Source organism: Triturus cristatus, chromosome 9 (assembly GCF_964204655.1).
Source record: "Triturus cristatus chromosome 9, aTriCri1.1, whole genome shotgun sequence".
NCBI classification, from domain to species: domain Eukaryota; kingdom Metazoa; phylum Chordata; class Amphibia; order Caudata; family Salamandridae; genus Triturus; species Triturus cristatus.
This window is the reverse complement of record NC_140592.1, coordinates 763,225,410-763,251,518: the sequence shown is the minus strand read 5'-3', so window position 1 is coordinate 763,251,518 and position 26,109 is coordinate 763,225,410. Positions and strand designations below refer to the sequence as shown.

The following is a 26,109-nucleotide window of genomic DNA, read 5'->3' as shown; positions in this document are numbered from 1 at the left end:
ATAATTCTGTTTTTCAAAGCACAGTTCTGAACCTCTGATCTCTGCTGCTCAAGCTTACCCACTCCTACCTGCTTTGTGCCACTATCTCCCTGATTCTTTTTCCCTGCTCTACTTTCCAGCAGCGCTGTCAGGGGTGAGGGACTCAGAAAGCGAGAAATAGGTAGGTTGCACAATGGACAGAAGCATCTCTGTACCCACAGTGTGACTGGTGGCAAGGGTGGACCAGCGGTACAATGGCCAAGGCTGCCATAGATGGGGAACACAGACAATAATGCTTGTGCAAATTCATGGTATTTACTTTGGGTAATATTTTTAAAACAAAATCTTCTTCTTTGTGCCCTAAAATATTAAACAAATGAAACTAGTTATGTAAAGAGAGGATGTGGCCTAACGGCTAGTGGGGGTCGACCTTAAATCTAGCGAACCGTGTTCGTTTCTCGGCAATGACGCTCAACATCCTGTGATTCTGGCCAAATCACTTAATCTCCTCGTGCCTAACAAAAATGAATGTGTCCTCATGTAACGCAACTGGTGCTCATGTAAAGCGCTCTGATATCTGATACCTTCGGGTCAAGTTCGCGCTACATAAAATTCAGAAAAAAAAATACATTACACTGGCAGCAATAGCACCAGTGTATTTATAGTGTATAAAAATACAAGAAGCCTAAAATCACAGTTTCTATGTTTAGATTGTGTCTAGACAGCACATGCGCTGTCTGGAAGACATACTGTATTCAGTATTTGAGCTTCCATTCCGCCCCTTGCTACTGATTGGTTAAGGAGAGAGTCACCCGCAAAAGCTTGCTGCTCAATGGTGTTTTTGCATTCTGTGTCCCACCTTCTCGTGCTTTGCTTCTCCTCTGGAGAATAGGCCGATTAAGCTATCCTTTCACAAAAGGGATTTTCCCTTTGGTTTGCGCACCTTTTTAGTTTTGCAATGCCAGTTTTTTTTATTATGAGCGCTTTTCACCAAACACTCGTGGGCCAGCCCAGTACATGTTGCAGGTCACAGTCCCACTTAGCGTGCTTTAATGTAATCAAGAAATTTGGACTCTGTGCTTCGTGTTATATTCTTGTAATTCATGCACACGCTTATACTTTTCGGGTAACCACGCTTCACACAATGGTCGTTTATTTTATGCTTAGGGGCACCCGATTCATTTTTTAAATATTATTATTTACATCAAGCACTTCTTAGAAATGCCTGTGCTTTTAAATGCTGTATGACAGCTTTGTTGTATGGGTGCACACACGTCTGATAGAGGTTCGCATGGCCTGGTTGGCGATAGCCTCACGGACGCTAGGATAGCCGGTGCCATGCCTCAGATAAAATTAACCAGAACCCGTAGTATCCGTTAAGAATGCAAGCAAGAGAAGAAACCACGCCTTTCCGGCTCAGACGGGAAGCCAAACACATGCAAGAGTGGCTTCAAGGTGGCTCTTGTGTCTTCAGAGGGTCTGCCCTCCAGAGGCCCTTCCCTACAGCTCAGCCGTCCGAAGGGTCCTTTTTCTTAAGAGCAGCCCCCTCTGCCTGCAGGAGATTGTGCCTCTTCTCCCAGTAGATTTGCCTGCAGGAGGGTCACTGGCTTTGCTGCCCCTCCCAGCCGGTGAATCTGTGTCTCCCGCCCACCAGAAGACTTAAACTCTTGTCTCTGATCCTGGCTCGGCCCTCACCAGTCACCATAGGGGACGTGATTTCGACTCACTTGGACGAGGGCAGGCGGCAGTACATCTCTGTTAAGAACCAGTGCCACGTGCTGCTGCCCCACACTGGAAATGGAGTAGGGGGGCTTAGGGGAAGAGGGGGGAACGCACTGCAGACCATGCGCTACAAGGTCAATATACCTGCAGTACTGGGCCCACCCCAGGCACATGACCAGTTTCTACTTTCAGATAGATCAGCAGGGTACCTTGAGTTCTCCAGGCTGTGCAGTGACACAGGTCACTGAGAGACAGACACTCAGTTAGCGAGAATGATTCACTCTGAGCACAGCATTGTATGATTAAATGTTCTCTGAAACATACTCAGATCGGACCCTGAGATTTCCTCAGTGTTATCATGTCTAAAGGTATTCAGTCTGCAATAAAAATCATTCACACTGTACAGTCGGAGTGACATGGTGTGAGTAATACCGCGGGTGCTCACATTAAGTGCTGTAGGGTGCACTGAGCAGAGAGTTAGTGGCTATCGAGGGTTAATGACAGTGAGAATATTCATAGGCATTAAGGGTGCGCTCTGACAGCGTTTCTCGCCATTGACCCAGCCGTGCCCACTTCCAAATCCACAAGGCTTTCTCCCACTGAAGCGCCACCCCCACTCTCATATGTTCCAAATGTTTACCTGTCCCCCAAAACTGCACCAGAGAGCCTCTATTCATAGTCACAAAAATGCAAAAAAAGTGGCCAACACCTTGTCCCCACCAAGGTGACCCGGGTGGAGTTTCGCCCACCCCACCCTCCCCCCGCCCCGCAAATACAAATAAATCGCTTTGGATTTCATATCAGTCAGTGTTTTAGGATGCATAGTGTAGGTACCAAAATACTCCACTTCTACAGACAGGAAATGTAGGTATCTGAATATCCCTGTCCCTGTAGTTCTTAGTTGTATTTATCAGGATATGTTTGCAATCTTAAGGGAGCACTGGTGTGGCAAAATCTGTTTTGCTAGCTCTGAAAATATTTACGCCTTGGATAAATCTTTTGGCAAATGCTTAAGACCTCTTCAAATGTTTCTGTCAGGGAAAAACTGCGGCCCATACAGCGAGGTAAGCCGCATGGTGGCTCAGCAAGTTAAGGAGTAAGATGTCTCAGCAAATAAAAGCTTACCTTTCACATTTGGTGAACTCTGCATAATGGCAAACATCAGCACAGCCATAGCTACTGTGTAGCTCTTCAATCCCTGGTTAGATTTCCCAACAGAGTATTATAAAGGGGAAAGTCAACCCTATGTTATTGACATGTTTTCGTGAAGTTTGTGCAGCTTTTTCTTTACTATAATATGGTATAGCCTGCACTTTTTTTCTACGTGATCACTCCACTGCAAACAAAAAAAATAAGTAAAAAGCATTGTCATTTACAACGCCAATAGCTCTAACTTTCACAAATGCAAGGCTGATTTTGTTGTTTATTACAGTTAAGTAGTGAAGTCTCTAGTCGCTTGTGAAGTGACATAGCAACACAGTTGTAATACCCTATTACTGTTGAACTTCGACATTATAATGCCTCCAGCAAGAACAAGCAGCCAAAGTTAAAGAGGTCACAGAACATCTATCCAGTTGCAGTGTGCACAATGAAACAAGAACTGACTTTCATTCATTTGATCTGTATTTGTGAACTAAACAGCAAATGCAATCGAAGCGCTTCATAAACTCATCAGAGGTATGAAGCACTGTATAAATGCTACAATACAAAGATATTCATGTTTAGCTTTTATTCAAGAAAAACTTAAAATTCTCCATTACTGGCTAAAATATGTTTTATTTTTTTGTATTTGTAGGATAATACAAAAAATACTTGGATCATGCCACCATTTGAAATTTGGGTGTCACAGTGGCAACACTGAAGTTTAGCATGGGCTGTTCTACTATTTGAATTGTCTCTAGGGACTAAGAGAACAATTGCTATTGGTTTCACTTTCTTGAGTAATGTTTATACAGATGTGCTTTGTCCACTCTAGTATAGAGTATTAAAAGTATGCTGTGTAGATGTATACCAAGTAAATCATGTATAGAGCTCTGCAGAAGAGGTGTGCAGAAATGTACCCCGTCTACCATGTATACAGCACTACTAAAAAACGTGCAGACATGCTACTGGCCCAGCTCCAATAGGAAAAGACCAGCTCGAACTGCCAGGCCGGGTCCTAAATGATCTGGTGGTTCATCCCTTCAAGTCAAGTTAGTTGTGAATATGTTTTAGCTTATCTATCAGTGGCTTGTGAGATTTAGGACATAAAGGCTTATAAATTCAGAAAAAAGTGGAGCATACTACTTTTTAAAATAAATAGGAGCTAGAAATAAAAGTAATAATTCAACACTCAGTATGTAACGAACAAATGTGTACGTGTGTCTTTTTGTCTACAAGGCCTCAATTCAATAGACAGGCACATGTTGAAGTTAAAACCTGAGGCATGGACCCGGAGCAGCCAAAATATAGAGTCAAACTACAGAAATACACACAAACACGTAGGTGAAGTCTGACAGCAGGAGTCCCTTATCAAAAGAGGTGACGACAAATAGCCCCCTAAGTAGGGATGTGTCCTGGTTCCCATACTCTTCATCCTACGCATGAATGATGTTGGTAATTAATTGAAAGGTCAAAGATTTGTTCACAAGGCCTGGAAAACGCACCTGTGAATTTGGTGATGTACAGCGATGAGCTTGAATTATGTAACTAAGACGGATCGGTTTGAAACACTTACTACCAACATTCAAAGCCTGCAATGAATGAATATATCTGGGAAAGGTGAAAACTCCCCAAACTTTAGGCAGACCATCCAGAAATTCCTGGTTAATGTGTCCTGAACTACTCCCTTTTGGGATGTTTACCTGTTTATTGAGCTCACGCTGGGTACGGCGTCACTGTCGCACACACGTTCAGCCAGAAGCCTGGCTCTGATTTCCCGGGCAAACATTGTGGGACTCTGGCATTTGTAATCTGCAATTTTATCAATAACTCCGGGTGTGGCAACCTTTGGCTTTGAACCTCCGATCACTCCAGGTTTAATACTTCCAGTCTCATAGAACCTGCAAAATAGCAAGAAGCAGGCCCTTCGTTAACATGGTCATTTGAATAAATCTTTTTGATTCCAAAATAAAAAGGAAGTTTTATTTCTGACCGTTCCCTTCATTTCAATGGTCATGCCAAACATGGCACACTTATGTATCTGGAGCACTATATCAGATATCATAGCCTTTGAGATTAAAACTCATTTACAATTCCTTCTTGGAAACATTTTCAGATTTAATTTCCCCAGAAATGTTTTAATGACACAAGTCTCAAACCTGAAACCACAATACATTCAAGGAAGTCTCAAATTAGCAGTAAATAGGAACAGGAGTAGGGGAAAATACTCAACCAACGATATTATCTTCCACATAAAAGGGTTTCTTCTAGAGTTTTTTTTATCTGGTGCACACTTTCACACATGCCCTGCACTGTATCACCCATATTTGATTATGTAGCACCCTCTCTTAACTCATGTAATCATTTTTTATAATACGCTCATGCTCTTGTATGTCTACTTATGCTCGTCTTCTCCGCTTTTGTCCCAATCAAATATTCATTCTTCTTCATGACTGCTAGAGTAGTGTTCTGAAATTGCCATTCTGCAAATTCAATTTCAAAATAATGTAGCATCTGCCATTCCATATGATAGCTTCTTATTTTATACTTGAAAAACCCTACCAAAAACTGTTTGTTTACTTCTATGCCCATTACCCATGCAAATAGAAATATTGGGGTGCTCTCTTGTTTGGTACTTTTCTAACATTTGGGATGGAGAGCCCTCTTGGAACAGAACTGTGTGTTGGATTCTCCACCCTACACAGCAGTGCAAGAGCTTTGTTTAGATATGTCTGGGAAGCGCAATGGGAAGAATGGTATTTTTACGCCTCAAGTGGCAACATCTAACGACGTCAGAACTGACTTGGCCGCTAAGATTGCAGAGCAGGCACATTGTCGCGATGGGAGAGAGCTTTTCTCCGATCCTTCAACACCATCCACAGTGACATGAATGAGGAGATGGGCAGCATTAAAGTAACACTGTTGAGAGCAGGTTATTGACTGGGGAGCAAAGAATAAAGAATATTGATAGTTGAATTCAGGTACGGGGGGGGGACAAGCGGCAGACTTCAAACTGAAAGAAGTATCAGCCTTTGAAACTAATCCTGTACTAGTCTTTACAGCCATAGAGGAGAGGATTGAGGTGTTGGATAATCTACACAGGGGCAACCACTTTAGGATTCTTGGGTTACTGCTGAGATTGTCTTCGATACCCTTTCTGACGACTGCTGAGATGCTGGCTGAATTATTGGAACTATTGCAGACTGATGGCAGGATGCTGGAGTGAAGGCCTCTACACTCTCCGAGAAGCTGGGACAACAGAAGGAGAGTGCTGGTGGCATAGCATAGTTAAGTTTGTGGTCGAATCAGCTAAGTGGAGAGATCAACTTCAGAGGGTAGCAGTGCGAAAGGATGTAAAAAGGGGGCAGGTGATGTCACTGCTACTTCCTGATCTGAGCCCTCACCCATTTGCTAGGAAGATAGATTGATAGGCATCCATTTGGATCTCATAAACAGATGCATTGCTCCATGAGGGGGTAACCGGTTAAAATGAGGGTGATGCACTAGTGGAAGAGATTTGTATTCTGTGAGGGCCTTCCTTGAAAGTTTGGGCTCCTCTTCAAGTTGATTACACTCTGGGAGTGGGGGCTGGGACAGAGACGGAGGACGGGCACTGGGGAGGGGGAGAAGACATGACTATTGTGTGAGCTGTAGCGCGATTGTTTTCTCTATTGATCCCTGTGCTACACACATTTTTGTGCTCCTCTGCTCTCCCTTTTCCTCAATACATCTTAGGGAGTCTTGTAGAGTTAATGATACAAAATGTATTTGTGAATCTCCATAAAGGACTGTTGAGGTCGTGATTGACGTTTCCGATGTACTCCCGCTTGCGACAAGTAGTGAAATATAGCGATTAGGTTTTGGTGACACAGTTGTCGCCTTTGACAAGCAAGGCTTTGTTTACGTAATCAAAAGATTTGCCTACAACAAGAAATGTCATCACAGCTCTCTGACCCTAGTGGAACTTAAACCCCATGGACGCCAAACCTACTGTCAGTGAGAATATACACAAGGAGCTTTCAGGGCTACCAACAGAGTACAATACAGTACAATATTCCATTGCTTCTCACTTATGCTTGGAGAGAGCTGCAAGGGATCCAGTTTCGGAGCAGCACCATTCGCATGAGGCATTTGTTATTGTTATTGGTGCATTATGCTCAAAGAACCTTGTCTCCACAATGGCCATGTCAGGGTCAGGCCTGCGTTATCTATCTGCTTAGACCAGTGCCTGGTTAAAGGAATGGCAGAAAACAAAGACTTTTCTTTGTTTACTGTTATTGCTGCGTGCCTGATACATTAAAGTAATTTGGTGAAAAAGAGCAAAGTTAAGTCTTTAGCTAATAATTGGTCACTTGCAGGAGGCAAATATCAAAACTGATTGTATTGCTAAACAATCTCACAAGAGGGTAAGGATCGTTAAGGCAAAAATACAAGAAATATTTGCATTTTGGATTTAATATTATTTACACCACCACAGGGTGCTGCTGTTAAAAGTTGAAGTCTGTGGTCAATGTGCATATTTATTCACCTTTCCAATGAGAAGAATAAGCAAATACTAATATATTAATTCCCGTAGGAAGATAAGGATGTAGTTAAGTGGTCAGAGTCTCTTCTGAAAAATGCCATACCTGAGCTTCAAGGAGATTTAACAATCACAAGAGCGCACAGAGTCCCGGCGCATAAACCAAATAATCTGAAATATCCACGTACAATTTTGCTTAATTTCTCTGATTTTAGGGTAAAGGAGAAAATGTTAAATACTGCATATTCTAAGAAATCATTCAACGCCGATGGTGCGAATAATTTTCGGATTTTTTCAGATATGTCGGCAGCATCTGCTCACAGACGCAGGGACTTCGTTTCACTGATTAACTTTTTTAAAAGCAAGGGAGCCCAAGCTATGATTGTGCAGCAATCAAAACTTAAAGTACTGGCCAAAGGGAAGTTTGTTATCTTTACGAACTTATATGAAGCTCAGGTATTCCTTGAAGGTTTAGGTGCATAGCTTACAGTTAATATATATATTTTTTTTATTTAAATGGTGGGCCTATGGCGGGGACAGGAAGCACACAAGGATGCAATGACATGGCATCCAAAAAGAAGAAATATCAGAGTAGGACGGAAGTGGGACACGGGGGGGGGTACCGTCCGCTCTAGGGGGAGGGCGGAGGGGAGGGGAGGTGAAGGGGGGTGCTACAGGGGGGGAAAAATAGAGAGTTCACATATTGAAGAATCATCTGTTCTAATATTAAGTTCAACACAGTTATGGTACGGACAAGGTCATCTGCTTTAACATTTAGATGGATACGCTTCGTTATGGTTTGTCTATTTGCACAAAGAGAGGGTTTGCTGTTATTTTATAATCACATTCCTGACTTGTCTATTTGCACAAAGAGAGGTCTTTGTTGCTATCATATAACTGCACTGTTTATTTGTTTATTTGCACAGAGGAAGGGTTCTTGTTCCTCATCTGCAAATTGTTGCTCAACCGTATTATTTATTTGCCTTTTTGCACAAAGAGAGGTTTTGCTATTTTCATATAATTGCACTGCTTATTTACCTATTTTCACAAAGAAAGGTGTTTGCTGGTATCATACAATCGCACTGCTCATTTATCTACCTGCTCAGAGAGATTTTCTTGCTCTTTATTTGCGTATTTGCACAAAGTGAGGTTCCGCTGTTAGTATACAATTGCACTCCTTATCTGCCTATTTGCACAAAGAGTTTATTTGCGGTCGTTTTTGTATGATTATTTATCTATATATGTTGCTTAATGCTCATCTGCACAGGCTGAGGTTTAAAATTCCTTTAGCTTTATCTATTTGTTACGGCTGCCTTTTTCAATGTTTTATCATTCTTCTCTCAAAGAATTAATAGTATGTTGAAGTTTATTTCTTTTAATACAAATGGTCTTAACAATGTTCGTAAAAAAAATGCTATCGAATGTTGGTTAAAAAATTTAAACCCAGACATCATCTATTTACAAGAGACCCATTATAGAGATCAGGATGACTCAGATAAAATTTTGAAGAACTGGGCCGGCCATAAGATATCTTCCTCAGCTGGGCTGGCACAGAGAGGAGTATGTATATTGATAGGAAAACATGTAGGTTTTACATTGGCTGGTACAGCCACAGACCATAGAGGTAGATGGGCAATTGCACACTGTAAATTAAATAATATAGACATAATTCTCGCTACAATGTATGCACCAATTTTAGATGATTCTTTGCCAATTTTACAGTTAAAGAATGCCATAACAGGGCTCCCTGGGTTAATATTTTTGGGGGGAGACTTTAATTTTCTTCAGAATCCTTCATTGGACTCCTCCAAAAAAGATCGTCGACAAAATAAACCCCAAACCGCTTTGGCTATCCAAACTTGTAAATTAGACCTTGATATCATGGATCATTGGCGATTCTCTAATCCTCTTAAACGAGAATATTCATGCCACTCAGCAAAGTATAACTCTGCATCTAGATTAGACTTTTTTTTAACCTCTCATGCTCTAGAGCTATATAATTATATACATCTGTCTAATGCTTTCTCCGATCATGCGGCAGTCTCCATGGAGGTAAAGCTGGGATTACAAGATATAAGCCCTGCTAGAAGGTGGTTTTTTAATAATCTTAACCTCCTTGATCCTCAATGGTGTGCAGACATTGAAGAATTTATCGAGCAGTTTTTTGCACAGAATAGAGGCACTGCCCCATTAAATACCATTTGGGATGCATTTAAGGCTACTCTTCGTGGGTTAATAACATCTAAAGAAATTCCAAAGCAGAAGGCAAGAAAGGAGGAGAAAATAAAACTTCAAACTGATCTCACGGAGGCAACTCAAGAACACTATAGGGTTAGATCAATGCACTCCGGGCAAAAATTCTACGAGGCTAAGAGCAGGATGGGGGACTTTTACTATGACCTAGGTGAAACTAATAGTAATCTCTATGCCCAGAGGATCTATGAGGAGAGCGAATACACCGGGAAGCTCTTGGCCTGGCAAGCCAAAGAAAAGCAGGCTCGCAATAGAATAGATCAATTAATCAACCCCATTACTAAATTGCATACTAAGACCACAGCCTTTATTGGCGAGTTGTTTTTAAAACACTATGAAGGAGTCTATCAAGCGACCGAAGGGGCCTCACCTGATTCTATTGGGGAGTTCTTAGAGCAATTGCCAATACCGAAATTAGATGATGGGGGCAAGAAATACCTCACAGAGGAATTCTCAGTGTTAGAATTAGTTGAGGTGATTAGTTCTCTCCCCAACGGTAAGGCTAACGGTGATGATGGTCTTCCTATTGAATTTTTTTAAAAATTTGGAGGAACCTTACATAAAGAATTTTTACTTTTACTGAATGATCTACTCCAAGGAGGCCCCCCGCCAGACTCTTTCCATTTAGCTGTGGTGGTTAGCATTTAAAAAAAAGGAAAGGACAAGTAGAATATAAATTCATATAGACCCATAAGTCTCCTGAATACAGGCTATGAAATTTTTACAAAACTTTTAGCAAACCGATTGAAAAAAATAGTGGGATGTCTGGTAGCTAACGATCAGTGTGGTTTTATTGCAGGCAGGCATCTCCATTCAAATACAAAGTTTGTATTGGAGGCACTGGATTTTTTTAAATCAAATAAAGTGAAGGCTCAAATCTGGCTTTTAGATGCGGAGAAGGCCTTCGATCTAGTGTCATGGGACTGCCTTTGTGTTATTCTGCACAGTTTTAATTTCCCAGAGGTTTTTATCATTATTTTAAAACATCTATATATGAATTCTAGGGCATAGATTATCATCAATAATTCTAATATCGGGACATGTCTGGTCACTAGAGGCACGCGACAGGGATGTCCCCTGTCGCCAATTCTAGTCGCGTTATCGAACCTTTGGCGATTGCGATTAGGAATATACGGACCGAAACAGTCCCAGTAGCAGGCATGACTAATATAAAATTATACGCCGATGACATTGTCCCTTTTTTAAATTCTAAACCCTCTAGCCAATTGAAAATTTTAAAAATATTCTCGGTTTTCCAAAAACTAGGGGGTTATAAAATTAATGTTAACAAGACGGAAATTATTCTAGTAAACTGCACTGCAGACACTTTAGTACCAGTATTTAGGCAAATATATAACCCATCCCCAAAGAGGTATTTAGGAATATTCATATCGGGCAATCTGGAAGATCTGTTTTCATTGAACTTTTCACCTCTGTTAAAAAAAGGTTGGGTCTCTTTTAGAGCGTTGGAATTTCTTACCCCTGTCTTTAATGGGGCGAGCAGCACTAATACAAATGTCGGTTCTACCTCTTTTTAATTTTGTATTCGATGCTGTACCTTGTGTAATTCAGGTCTCTTTTTTTTAAAAAGTGGATGCCCTGATTTCCTCTTTTCTCTGAGCCAAAAAATCTCCGAGGCTTGCATGTAACACTTTATACCTTCCTTCTGTTCAAGGTTGTCCCTTCCAAATATTAGAGAATATTACTTTGCATCCTTTGCACATCACAGTTTTAGGTTTTTTTTCTCCGACACTAATGAGGCAGACAATTTTTTTATGAAGAAGATGCTGTCAGAAGTAAAAATAACCGACCCGATTAGAACTACGAAAGATCCAAAGAAAGTTCGTTATAAATCCCTCCAGTGGATTTTCAAACAGAAAATTCAGTTTTTGAAATTTTACTCTATTCCTAGAATAAGCAATACAACGGATTTGAACAACTTCAATTTGGGAGAAGAGGGAGGTATGGACAGTAAAACAATAAATCTCTGGAAAGAAAATGGCTTTGTAAAGATTGAAGACTTCCTTATTGGAAATAGGTGGAAGACATGGGATGAAATCTCCAGACAGATACACCTCTCTTATTCCACCTTGAATTGGTCTTTCTGTATGCTAAATCCAAGGCTTAAAGAGTTGGATATAGGAAATCTATACCACAAAGAAATTATCTCGACAGCTTTGAATAATAAAATTCAAAAAAAGATGAGTATTTGGATCAAATTATTAAAAGAGGACAAAGGGCTGGAATCCTCTAGTAGGATCATTGAGAGGTGGAAGAAGAGGGAAAATATTGAAATCAACCAGTATGTATGAGATAAAATAAATAGATTTAATAAAACAATCTTTCGCGGCGCTAATTTTAGACGCATGCAATTTTATAATAAATGGTTGATCTATAGAACTCCCTCCTATCTCCACAGTATCTTTCCCCTAGTTGCTGATAAATGTTTCCGGTGTAAGGAGAAAGGGAACTGGAAACATATTGTCTGGGAATGTCTTAAAATTCAGCCATTCTGGAAGGAAATTGAAAAATACCTCTCCCTGGAGCTTAAAGCCACTATAATGTTTGACGATTTAATTCCTGTACTAGGCTGCTCTACGAGCCACACTCCATATGATGAGTCCCTTTTCATAGCCTCCCTAATAGCTAAATCCCTTATTTTGCAGTCCTGGAAAACCGATAAAGTACCAAACCTTGGAAGGCAAAACTACTACGAATCCAGGGAAGGGAAAGGAAATATGCACTGAGATCAGGGGCACTTAAGAAATATGAGAAGTTTTGGAGTGTGTTCAATACCTAGTCTTTTTTATCATATTTTCTGACAGCATTTATTCTTAATTATTTCATCTTAACTAACAGTCTGCTAGATTGTTTCTTCTTATGCACTTTGCACTTTACAATTAAGTTCTGAATAGTTGAAATTTTATTATGCTTTTTATTTTTATACTTTGCACTTCATAATTAAGTTCTGAATTGATGCAATTTGAAAATGTTTTTGCACCAACGTGCCCTGTACCGTATTAATTCTATTATAATGTGTTCTGTATTATTGATTTTGTCTTTATGAACTCTCAATAAAATGAATGATTAAAAAAAAAAAGAGGGTAAGGATCGTTAAGGCAAAAATACAAGAAATATTTGCATTTTGGATTTAATATTATTTACACCACCACAGGGTGCTGCTGTTAAAGGTTGAAGTCTGTGGTCAATGTGCAAATTTATTCACCTTTCCAATGAGAAGAATAAGGAAAGACTAATATATTAATTCCTATAAATCAATCAATATAAATTGATCGATTTCTGATGGAGTAAAGACTTCGTGTGGAGTTCCTCTACCAGTACCAACTGTAACTTTTCCGCCTCCTTTAAAAATTACCATGTGCATCCTTTATAGAGAGAACCGTTTCCGTGCACTGTTTTCAGTGTTCACTATTTCAATATATTTAATGTGTGCACAATTTAATTGTATCATTTCAATATGTTTACTGATTTATGCACTGTTGAAATAGCTGATCTATTTTTCAAATAGTCCCAACATTACCTCAAAGTGATGAGGACATGTTACAGAATATTGATTGAACGCATTAGGGAATGGGGAGCACTTCTAGTTTACTGACTCAAGGTTTTTTTTGTTATTGAAGCAGAACTGATGAACATCCTCCATTTTGTTGAACTAAAAAGTAAATTATGCTGGATTAAATGTTTAGTTATCATAAAGATATTCTGGATTTTATATGTCAAGGGATTTCTGTAATTATATTAATAGGTATCAGTAGAGAAGGGCAGACAAATTAAAAGGATTTGTCTTTGGACAGTGCAGGTTTGCTCACGCTGATACTTATAGGACTTCATCAAGGGTGCCTCCCTGTGCTTTTATTGGCGCTTATTCGGATCACATCCCTCTCGTGACACCACAGTTAGCCATATGAATGAGACTGAATCATTCAGGCAATGGGATTGTCCTGAGGGTGTTGAGACTAGCTTGGGATTTTGTCATTGGGGAGTGAGAGAACGAAAATCTGAAGGGTCACCTCACAGTCATAAATTAGCAATAGTTAATATTTGGTTACCTCTTCCATCTCGACTTCCTCAAGAGTTGCGATATGGTGAGATGCAAAGCACATTTAAGTATAAATACTCACTGGAGAGTGTCCTATAATCCTGTTTACATTTGTGTTCCTCATTTCCGGTTTTGTTAGGTTCACGTCATGATTCACATCACTCACTTACTTCTTTGAATCTGTTAAAAATAATTGGTATCACTATACCTGCCAAGAATCTTGCTGACACAACCGTGGCTGACCCGTAACTGCCTGGAAATTTCACATGGTCTTATGCCTTGATGGGAGAGTTCCACAATCCTCTGCCGGACACCGTCGGGCAGTGGGCGGCCATTCACAAAACTTCCTCCGAGTTGATTCACTCCTCTGGGTCCTGGAAAGAAAACTAGCAAAAAAGAGCCTTTTGTCACAACTAGAGAGAAAAATAAAAATATGCTGTTTTGGGAAATTTTATTTCATGACCTATCAATATGTGGCGGAAGTGGGTGTGCAGCATGGTATTGCCCTTTTTGTGCACTGTCAAGGTACCAGGCTGCATTGTTTTCCATTGGGCACAGCAGATCTTTCAACAGACTATAATTCATAATAGTGTGAGCCACTGTACCCCTCCGCTATCCAACACTTTCCCTACTGTTGCACTCATTGGAGTTGGAATAGTAAATGTAATTCCTTCGCTATCCAACAATTACCCTACTTTTTATTAGTTTAATGTTTCAATTTATTATAGATTTTTGTTTTTTAATATTTTAAATCATGAATATATATTTTTAGTTTTCATATTATTTAAAAATTTTAACATAAATTAAAAATTATAGTTTAATTGTTTTAAAGTAAATATATATGTATACATTATTATGTTTGTGTGTTTCTTTTTTATTAAGTTTATTTGTTATATTTTATTACAATGTACATAAAATCTATTTTATTTTGTTATTATATTTAATATATTTAATATATATTATTTTATATTTATATAAAAGTCGATATTTTATACATCTATTTTTTTTACATCAATATTTTTGCATCGATGTTCTGTCAGTGAACCAGTGCAGTGGCATAGAGTATAGTGGCGTAGAGTGCAGTGGTGCAGAGTAGATTGGCATAGAGTGCATTGGTTTTGAGTAAAATGGCGCAGAGTGATTTGGCATAGAGTGCAGTGGCGTAGAGTGGTGAAGAGTAGAGTGGAGTGGCGCTGAGTGCAGTGGCACCGAATGCAGCAGCATAGAGTATATTGTTTCAGTGTGGAGTGCAGTGGAGCAGTGTATAGTGGAATAGATTGGATTGGCATAGAATGTACTGGCGTAGAGTGGAGTGGTACAGAGTAGAGTGCACTGACGAAGAGTGCAGTGGCATAGAGTGCTGTGTTGCAGAGTTGGGTGGCATATAGTGGAGTGGCGCAGAGGGGTGTAGAGTGAAGCTGCGAAGAGAGCAGTGGTTCATAGTAAAGTAGTGTGGGGTAGAGTGTATTGCCAAAGCGTAGAGATGAATGGTGTAGAGTAGAGAGCTGTAGAGTGAAATGGTGCAGAGAAGTGTGCAGTGACAAAATGGGGAGTGGAGTGGCGTAGTGTGGAGTGGTAAAAAGTAGAGGGCAGTGGCGTGGAATGGAGCGGGGTAACATGGATTCTGCATGGTATGGTAGCGTACTGCCATTACAGACAAGATATCTTCAATTGAAATGACCATTAAATTTGGACTGACATACAGTTTTACTGATAAAACGTATACAGTGCACAAAAAATGTCTGGAAATGAAATCACCTAGTGAATTGATTTGATCGTCAGCACAGTTCGTTTTACAGACATTTAAATTTTGATGTGTGCTAAAAAACAAAAATAACACCATACAGCCTTCCTCACGCACTTCTCCAGAGCCAGCATGATTGTTACATAAATCCTCTCACTTTGAAGTCGGAGAAAGAAAAATAAACACCAACCACCCTGGAAGATACAGCTTGAAATTTGACCTCTGACTTTGAATGCACAGCAAATGTGACAAGAACAAGATTTAAAGGTCTATTTACAGAAAGCGAGTTCGTGGAAGAATACAGTAAACATGGTTTAGGCAACGGGAGGGACAAACTGAACTTGGAGAGCTTAACGCAAATAAAGCTAGCAAAGAGATAACCAGAAAATGTGAGTTACAAACCACAAAGACAATGGTAATTAATGGGTGGAATGCATTCCTAGGTCAACTTTCTAAAAGTCCCCAAGATGTCTTTAGCAAACTAGACTAGGCTGCGCCCTAAAAAGGGGACCCTCATATCCACTCTTCAGTACACTCCCAGCTACAGCATTGGCAGCCCACGGTGACAGCCAACACCAAGCTCCAGCAATGATTGTCGACAAAGCATGATAGGATCTTCGTGCAACAGCGACGACTGTCCGCGATGCAAGGCCTGCTCTGTGCACTAGAGCGACAACCATCAACAACACTCTCCCTGCTCCTCATGGCCTCTTTCAACGCAAACTGGACTCTGCACGCTGGACTTTAGAAGGTAATGTTTTCAATAGGACTATGCTGGTCCCTGCATCTGTGCCGTGCTCCATCGCAGTCGGCCTTAACTTGTGACTTGCGCTCGGTCTTGCACGACCAGATAACCGCGAGTAGCGTTTTGTGCTTTTATGTGCTATACTTACCATAAATCTCTAAAATTGCATATCTCTGGGTCTACTGATAAGATTTTCGTCATGTCATTTTGTGTCAAAGACGTTTTTACATATTACTCTATTTTTAGGTCAAGCGTAGACAGTGCTTGCGCTGTCTCTTAGCAACCTGTTGTATATGCTTTGTGGAGTTCCAACTACACCCACTGCGTGCCTTTGCTTTTCATTTGTCAATGTCAGAGTCCTTTAAAAATCCTTGTGTGCTGGTGGTCAGTCGTGCCTCTTTGTCCCTCCTTTTTCTATTTCGTTCCACCCATGCAGCAGGGACTAAGTACTTTCTCATGTTGCAATGGTTCTTTATCTGTTCTTTGAGGGACTATTTTTTTCTTGGGTTCCTGTTCTGTTACTATTTGCTTGTGTTCAGCTTCGGCGCCATAGCTGCTTATATTTTATGATAGCAGTCTTCCCTCCCACCTCCTCTTAATGCCACAGTTGTGTTAATGCTGCCCCCGCACCTGCCTCCACTCCTTAACTAGCGTTTTGTTTTAGCTTTTATTGATGTTGACAGTCAGTTGGGCTTTTTCCGGTAGGATAAACGTTTGGCTTTGGGCTTTGTTTCTTTTTGAGGGGTATTGGCCTTGTTGAAATCTTCTTTAAATGGGTGACCGCTCCTAGAGAGCTGGTGTTTTAATAACCAATGAGCTTCAGTATGTATGCACGCGCATGTGCACTGAGAGAATAATATGAACAGCTTGTCGCTTGTTTGACTGGCCACTACCTCGCTGGTGAATGCAGAACACTATCGAGTGTTTTGCATGATTGCATGTGCACATCACTGGCTTGTTGGCACAGCACAGAGGAGTGTGCACTGATTTGTTTTTTTTAATTATAATTAGAAACACTCTAATGTATTTTAAATAACACATTTTTCAACTATGGCATCTTAATTGGTTTGTTGCCATTGATAATGATTTGGCTACTTAAAGATGGCCACCCTAATAACCACTCTCTGTAGGGCCTCGCCTCCTGTTTCTTATCTTTAACACCGCAACGTGTTCTCGTGAGATAGTCTGCAATGCCCATGCCTGTTCATTCATTGCTTCTTTGAGGCTCCATTCTGGCGCCCAGCTCTGTCCCCTTCCGTGGTACATATCGGTCAGATCCTCCGGGGGTAGCAGCGAAAAGATTTGAGTTCTGTTCCCTGTTTCTCCACTTCCGAGTTCTTGGAAAATAGCCTCCATTCTTCCCCTTCTAAAGAAGCCCATCCTGGACCCACTTGATCCCAGCAACTACAGGCCTATCTCTCGTCTCCCCTTTCCTGGAAAAATGATTGAGAGGGCCATGAATGGTCAACTCAGCTCTTTCCTCCGAACCAACTCTTTGCTTAACAAAGAACATACAAGAGGCTGAACGCATTGCAGAGGAGAGCCAATACCTGTGTCAAAGCCTTGTCATGTATGGCAAAAGGATACGCGAAGTGGCAGCTGGTTGTGTAGTAGGTGGATGTAGCATTTCATTAAAACGAATAATTGAAAAATCTTCGTCAAGGCTAAGTAATCACTTCAGGTCATACCATATTAAAATGTGTTTTTAAAAGAACACATTTTCTTTTAAATAAAACACAGTTAAAGTGAATAAAAGTGAAAACCACCCTAAATTGTCAGCTATGACTAGCTACGTGCCTTGAAAATCGTAACACACTCCCCAAATTAACTCTTCATGATTTCACAATATTTATACCAATTCAGAACACAACTTAACAACACATCATTAATTAACTAATCATTTCCAAATAAATGATACTGGATCCACACTGATACCATTGTTAAAGCTATTTGACCGTTTTCTATAGCGCAGCTCTACTGACAAGTATTAGTGCGCTTTACAATACAAAAAACACCCACATATTCAACAACAATATGAACAGCAGTTCTGAATGCAGTAGAATAGTAAGTTTAACATCATGACTGATGATACCATTTCAGAGTTTGTTGCATTTTGTGTTTTACTGTAGATGTTACTCTTGTTTTACAAGCCGCTATCTAATCCAAGTTTTGAGGGGCTCAGGCAGTAAGTAGTTAACAAATTGTGCGCCGTGGCACCCTGGTGAGCCGCCAAAACCACCAAGGTCACAAACCTATCAATGATGCACACCTTTACTGTTCAGCGTGAAACTTTAGAAGATCGTTTAAACAAACTGAAGTTCTAACTATAGCCACTAGATGCCAGTATGAGCACACGTCTACGTTAGAGAGCAAACATTTTATGCATTTGGCAACAAAAGGTCGGTAATAATAACAAGCATTTGCAATACAATAGATCTCGCATTTACGCGAGTTTGAGCTATTGCCATTGTAAATAACAATGCGTTTTATTTTTGTTTTCGTTTCTTACAATGCCAATAGCTTAAACTCGCGTAAATGCGAGACCTATTGCATTGCAAATGCTTGTTTTATGCTGTTGTCGTAGCTTTGAGCTCTGTCCATTTCGGTTTCCAAACCTTTACGTTTAGTATTCAACGTATGGTTAAACTCTTAAAGCTATATTTGTAATTTTATATATATTAGAGTAAGTGCGTCACAGATTTAAACATCTTAAATAAACACTGCTTAACAGTGAAAGGTATTTGGGTGCAGTGTATTTATTTTCTATGTCGCCACGTTGAACAGCTGTGGTGGTTGAGTCAAGCCAGAGCTTGGGTCAACAACTACCGCTGTTTAATGTTAAGAAAATGAGCCATACCTGCTCCCTCTCCCATCTAGAGACCCCGGTGATGCTCATTTAATACGAGAAGTGGAAGAAAATTATACGAGTAACCGGGGATCCTTGAGGATAACTGCAATGCGTGGTCCTAATGTAGTAGTAGTTTGCAAGAAACGTACAACGAGACCGTGCACCTCGTTCACTTCCAACCTGTCAAAACAAGTGAACTTGAAAGTTAGACAGCCACCGACCAAAAGTACAAGCATTTGTAATGCAATTGGTCTTGCAATTGCGATAGTTTAAGGTATTGGTATTGTAAATGACAATACCTTTTATTTATGTTTTAAAAAACAAAACCTAAATAAAAGGCATTGCCATTTACAATGGCAATAATTCAAACTCGCGTAAATTGCTTGTTCAATAAGAATGTGATGAAGCCCTCCCTCCGTATAGCATAGCAACATGTCGCCCACAGTACCCTCGCCCTTCAATAATGAAATTAGAAAGTTGGCATTCTAGTTCTAAATTAAAACGCGTGTGGCTTCAGCAATTCGCTACGTTCCAACTGAAGAATACACTGTTCAAAACAGCTGCGCACGTGCTCCTGTCTTAAACGGGCTTCAGTTTTACACATTTTTTGTCACGCTGTTGAAATAAAGGAAGCTGAAGTCTTCGTGATGAACAACTTTATTGCTCAAACCAACATGGAGGCTCCAACAGCGGAGCCGGCAGAACATGTGGCGCGTTGCGTGGTCAGCTGTCAACTGTCAAAACAGACGGCAGCTGATCACGTCAAGGCACGGACGTCACAACTGATACGGCGTATCAATTGGGACACATGGCAAAGGAACTACGGTGTCCACGCAGGGACAGGAATAAACACAACACATCCCCTTCCCTAGGGAAAGAGAAAAACACATTTGGAGAGCGGTAAGGCTCACTCACATACGAAGTCTTTCAGCCTAGCAGGGAGACCCAGGAGTCTGCCTGCCCTGCTTGTGGTTGCCAGTGGTGAATTATCCCGACTGGGTGTTTCGTGTAACTTGCGTCTGACAACGTCTCCTTTGGGACTAGGCACCAGAATCTGACTTGGTGGACTCATCACTGCTTGGTCGGTTCCAGTCCTCCTGTTTTCAGACAATTCACTCTCTGAATCATAGTCAATGGTTTGCCTGCGCCCATTTGGGTTCACGGGTTCAATGCAGGGATAGTCTGATCCTGTTGACGCCTCTTTTGCATGTCTGACTGCAGACAATTTTGAAAAATGCCACACCTTCCCATCATTCAGGAGTGCTGAGTTACAGTACACTTTCTGGACTTGGTACGGCGGGGTATATCTTTCTTGACCTTTTGTGATGTGTCCACTTTTCTTCACTTTCACATAATCCCCTTCATTGAGTACTACTGCTTTACTACCATGGGTTTTGTCATAGTATGCTTTCGCCCTTGCTTGCGTCTCGGCAAGTTTATCTTGCACCATTTTAGCTGACCAGTCAACCTTCCTTGCCGCCTTGATCCAACCAACATTGTCCTTGGACAAAGGTGTCCTTCCTCGCATCAGCTCAAATGGACTGTGTCCTGTTGTCTCGCTTGGGGTGATCCTGTATGCCCATATTGTCTTCATTGTTTCATTCTTCCATGGCAAATCATTGCTTTTGGCTATTTGTATTATGCCCTTGATGACTCTATTAAATCGCTCAACTGCTCCATTCCCTGCCGGATGGTAGACAGATGTGGTCTTGTGGCAGATGTTGTGCCTCTTCACGTATTCTTGGAATAATTCGGACATGAATTGTGTTCCGTTGTCACTTACAACTATTTTGGGTAAGCCTTCGCGGCAGAAGATGCGATCCATGAATTTCACAATGTTCACTGCTTCGGGATTTTGAGTGAACAGTACTTCTGGCCATTTAGAGAAATGATCTATCATGACACAGACATACCATTTCTCATGTTCTTCAGTAATGGGACCCATTATGTCTATGCCTATCCTCTCCCATGGCATGCTTGGGCTCGTCAGGGGATGGAGGGGTGGTCTAAATGTGACTTGCGTTTTGTCCGCTGACATGCAAAGTGCACATCCTCTCACTGTCCGTTCAATCTCCAAGCCGACACCTGGCCACCAGTATAGATTTTTAACTCTTTCTTTGGTCTTGCTGATGCCCAAATGACCCTCATGACATACTTCAAGTAGTTTACTCCTAAGCCTGAAGGGAGGAATGAACTTCCCACCCCTGAGTAAGAATCCATCTTCAAGGGACAGTTCGTTTTTAATCTCCCAGTACGCTTTGAGCTGGTCATTGAGTTCTCTTTTGTTGCACCAGCCGTTTCTCATGAATGACATTACTTGCCTAATATTGCCATCCTTCTCTTGCTCCTTGAACCATTCGTCCCTGGTTATGTTGCTAACCTGCTCCAGGACCGCAGCTATGGCATTTTCTTCCACGTCAGTGGGTGCCTCCTTGCTTTGGTGCACCACAGGCATTCTACTGAGAAAGTCAGCGACAACATTTTTTACTCCAGGCACGTATTCGATCTCATATATGTAATCAAACAACCGGACAGAAAGCCTAGCTAGGCGTGGTGAGGCTGTGTACAAACCCTTAGTGGTGAAGACTTTCGTCAATGGTTTGTGGTCTGTGCACAAAGTGACTTTGCGGCCCCACACAAAATGTCTGAAGTGTTCCAATGCCCACACACTCGCCAACGCTTCCCGTTCTATTACAGAGAAGTTCTCTTCAGAGGGTGTGAGGGAGCGTGATGCAAAGGCTATGGTGTACTCAATTCCTTCAGAGTTTTTTTGTGAGAGTACCGCCCCCAAACCCTTGTTGCTTGCATCCGTTGTGACGAAGCTCTTAAGGGTTGTGTCAAATCCCTTGAGGGGCAGTGCTGCGCACATTTCATCTTTAATGTTTTTAAAGCTACGGTCACAGTCTTCCGACCATATAAATTTGTTCTTCAACTTGAGCAGTTGCCTTAAATCGTAAGTTTTGTGGGAAAAGTTCTTGATAAATCTAGCATAGAATTCCACCATCCCTAGAAAAGATCTTAGTTCATCCTTGTTGGACGGAACAGGTGCATTCTGTATGGCATCCATGAGTTCTTTCTTAGGGCTGATGCCGTCACCTGTTATTCGATGGCCAAGGTAGTTAACGGAGTTGCACCCAAATTTACATTTGTTAAATTCAGCAGTCAACCCTTTTTGTTTTAACACCTCAAGCACCTGTCTCACTCTCTTATCATGCTCCTCTTTAGTCTTACCCATGACTAAAATGTCATCTTGGAAAATCAAAATGTCATCCACTCCATCAAACAAATTGTGCATTAACCTTTGGAACATTGCGGCAGCAGAGGCCAGCCCAAATGGTACTCGCGTAAACCGATAACAACCAAATGGCGTAATAAATGTCGTCAGCTTTTTACTGTCTTTATGGAGGGGCACCTGGTGGTATGCTGACTTAAGATCGATTGTTGAAAACCACCGTACACCCTTCGTGGTTGCTAGCATCTCGTTTATTTTGGGTAATGGGTACTGTTCAACCACAATGTTCTTATTAAGATCACGCAAATCGATAACCAACCTCAATTTGCCATTATGTCGTTTAGCGACCACTAAAGGTGCGACCCATTCAGAGGCCTCCACCTTCTCAATTATCCCTTCATCCAGCAGTTTCTTGAGTTGCTCTTTAACTTCTCCCTTGATGGCGAAAGGTATATTTCTTACCTTGTGTACTGCTGGGGTGGTGATTGGTTTCAGTCTGATCTTGTGCTGGTATCCCTTAAGTGCGCCAATCTCCTTGCTGAAAACCTGCGGATACTCGTGACATAGGTTTTCACACGATCCTTCCTGCTCAGACACTACCAGCACGGGGTCAAGTCTTCTGGGATCCAGCATGATGCCCAGTTCACCCTGGTCCATCCAACCTAGAACCGATGGCCCAACTTTAGAAACATAGAGTTTGCCATCCTCGTCGCCAATTTGTTGAAATAAAGGAAGCTGAAGTCTTCGTGATGAACAACTTTATTGCTCAAACCAACACGGAGGCTCCAACAGCGGAGCCGGCAGAACATGTGGCGCGTTGCGTGGTCAGCTGTCAACTGTCAAAACAGACGGCAGCTATTCACGTCAAGGCACGGACGTCACAACTGATACGGCGTATCAGTTGGGACACATGGCAAAGGAACTACGGTGTCCACGCAGGGACAGGAATAAACACAACACGCGCCCACTTAAAGCTGGGAGTTTGATTAAGTGAGTTCTTTTAGTGACTAGTTGTTTTTAGTCGCGTAAAATTTGGTTGAAAAATGTTTTGGAAATACTTTTTATATGTTAGGTATAGATCTTAATCGTACGCAAGTGTTTTGAAACGGGGATGGGAAAGGGGGTTGGAGAAAAGTTTCAGGGCTGCATATACTTTTTGAAATAATATTGAATGCAAATGTGTCCCCCTCCTCCTAAAAAATGGACGCGCTAGCAGTAGCAACGCACCCTTAATCCCCATAGGGCAGTTCCATGTAGCAAATATTTCATGTGTAACAAATGTAGGCGTTTCAAACCCTCAGAGGGGCTATGTTAATGACACGCTCCTGCTTCCAGGGCTCCTCTGCCTTTTCATGTACCGCCCTGCTTTCAAACTCTGTGATAAATGACCCCTTTTGGAGACATGCTCTATTCGCGTTTGCTTTTTTGCCATCTCACGGTGCATTACCGCACGACCAAAAATCTTACATCCATCCACAAGAAAAAAAACTTCTTTAAAACTCCCCTTGCCTCCCTGCTATGAAGTCCTACTTCCACTGTGGCACATAATTTCCAAGACAGAACTAATGACATGCTCCGGGCAGATACCTTCTGAGCCAGAGAAGCAGCCCCCTAGGTGCCGACCCCGCTGCTGAGTTGTTGGAAGCACGCCCATTTCACAGGGTTTAGGCAACATCCGCTCTTCATCCTTCCAGGGCTGACAAAATGAGTACATAAGTCTGTTTGGTCTGTACATACACTAACTTACCCCCCTTCCGAGTTCGGTAAACTGATACCCATTGGACACGGTTATGAGGACATTTGTTATTTACAGTGTACAGCGCATAGAGGCAGCATAAGTGCGGCGTGATGATGTGATTTAAAAGGATAATATCATGAATGTAGGTCATTTAGTGCCCCCTCCATCTCGCTTAACTGTCCCCTTCCAATAAAGACCCTCGTTTTTTAGTCCAAAAAAGCAAATACAGGGCGAGGAAGCTCGCGCTCAATCACCGGCCGGTTGTGTGCGACTGCGGTCGTCTGTTCGTGAGAATCCATGACTTTTGGGTGTGTTTCCCTGGAACTCTTAAAGCTGCCTTTAATGTAACAAAATGATAGACTGAAGGATGAAAAGAAGCATTGGCATAGCCAATAGGTCTCGCCTTGGGGACCTTATAAGTGTTTAGCCATGCAACGGTTGATGTTGTTGCACCAAGGATATTGTGCTGCATAACTAAATACTTATAAGGTCCTAAAAGCGAGACCTATTGGCTATGCCCTCTCTGTTGAGTCATACCACCCCTCTTGCGACATGTGCTCGGAGACTTTATAGTCCGAATTAAAGTGTGAATATTCCAATATAAAAGCGATCATTTTTTTCAGCAATCTAGTTTGTAGAATCTAAATAGGTTTGGTTGAATAACCCCTCCAGAAATTACATTTCGACAGTTGGGAGACAGAGAAGGGATGGATTTCTCTTTACCCCTACACGACAAAACTGAATCCAGATATGGACAAAACAAATCTAAGAAAGATTTCCGTAAGATAGGGCTTGTTTCAGAAATTTCAGAGTATTGGGAGAAGTCTGGAGATGAATCCCCGAGACGTCACCCAAAGCGCCAGCAGGGCACCCGAGCAGAAGTGATGACAAATTCTAGGATAGGTTATTTTGGGATACCTGCCAAGTTTTTGTTTTAACACCTTAGCAAAATTGAAGTTTGGAGCATAATTACATCTGGAGCAGAAGGGTAGGAAAAGCAGGAACCTTAGTGAATGAACTATGCAAAACTATGCTTGCCTAATGAAAACTTTCTATACATCAACAAGTCAGCAAGCTCTCATCCTTTCAAATGAAACACCATCTTTATTAAAAAAAACGCAACGTAAAAGCAGAACTTTCTATAGGATAAAAGTGTAAAAGATCAATGACAAAGACCAAAGGCGGAAAAACAGAATAAATTAAATGCATTAAAATAAAAAGAATAAAAAGGAGATGGAATAAAACATAAACCCTTTCATGGGTACAGTTTTACAGCGGTTGCGCAAAGGCCACGGGCAGGAGGCGAGGAAACCCCAGGTTGAGCCAAGGGAACAGGGAAGTACAGTGATGAGAGATCAATTAGCAGCAGCAATCAGCAGCACAGAGGATTTATGAGGTAGAACACCAAACAGTGATAAGGTCCTTGTTCATTGTTAGCAGAAGGTCTCCAGGAAGCAGTGATAATTCTGTCAACAACCCTCATGTTGACAATTAAGCTGGAACTTCACTGGGCGACACCAACTCACGCAATGCAGGAGGGGCAATCTTCTATTTATTGGTTTGTGGTTATTTTACAACTGGAAATAGATTTGGTACTGCTACTAGTGTAAATAAGGTTTATTAACTTTGAGGATGCCGGTCTAAAGGGGATAGAAACAGGACAGAATGACGGGCGGCATGATGAAAATATTCTGGCTAAACCATATCAGACCATGATCCACCCCCACCCTCCAGGGAATTCTGCCATCAATTTGCATGTTGGTAACATCCAGAACTTACACATTTTATGTTGTACTTTTATGGTGGAAACACGCTGGGACACCGAGGGCATAAAATAACAAATACAACCCATGGCAACGTTAGTTACCTGAACACAACACTCTACACACGCAGAATGAAATTGCAAGTGACTGCTTGACGTGGCGTCATGACATTTAACGTTGCGTAGTGACGTACTGAAAGTTTCTCTTCGGCCACACACTGGTAACCAGGCAACAAAAGAACCACAAGAAAGCGTGTGACTACTACGCACTCTTGTAGTAGGTTTTATTACATTCAAATATTGCTTTCACTTTACTCGTGCTGCCTGCTTCTGAGAAGATATCTATAAATCTATAAAAAATATA

At 41.4% G+C, this 26,109-nt stretch overlaps 1 protein-coding gene across 2 annotated transcripts in view; it reads right to left on the bottom strand.

Annotated features, from left to right (window-relative positions):
- The window catches only part of LOC146798805 (uncharacterized), a 105,390-nt gene that overhangs the window by 12,985 nt on the left and 66,296 nt on the right, over positions 1 to 26,109 (bottom strand). For both annotated transcript variants that reach the window (XM_085626114.1, XM_085626115.1), the window contains 2 exons: positions 13,885 to 14,062; positions 4,545 to 4,742 (listed from right to left, as the gene is read on the bottom strand). In XM_085626114.1, coding sequence (XP_085482240.1) covers positions 4,545 to 4,742; positions 13,885 to 14,062 — 376 coding nt within the window. The remainder of the gene's footprint in view (positions 1 to 4,544; positions 4,743 to 13,884; positions 14,063 to 26,109) is intronic.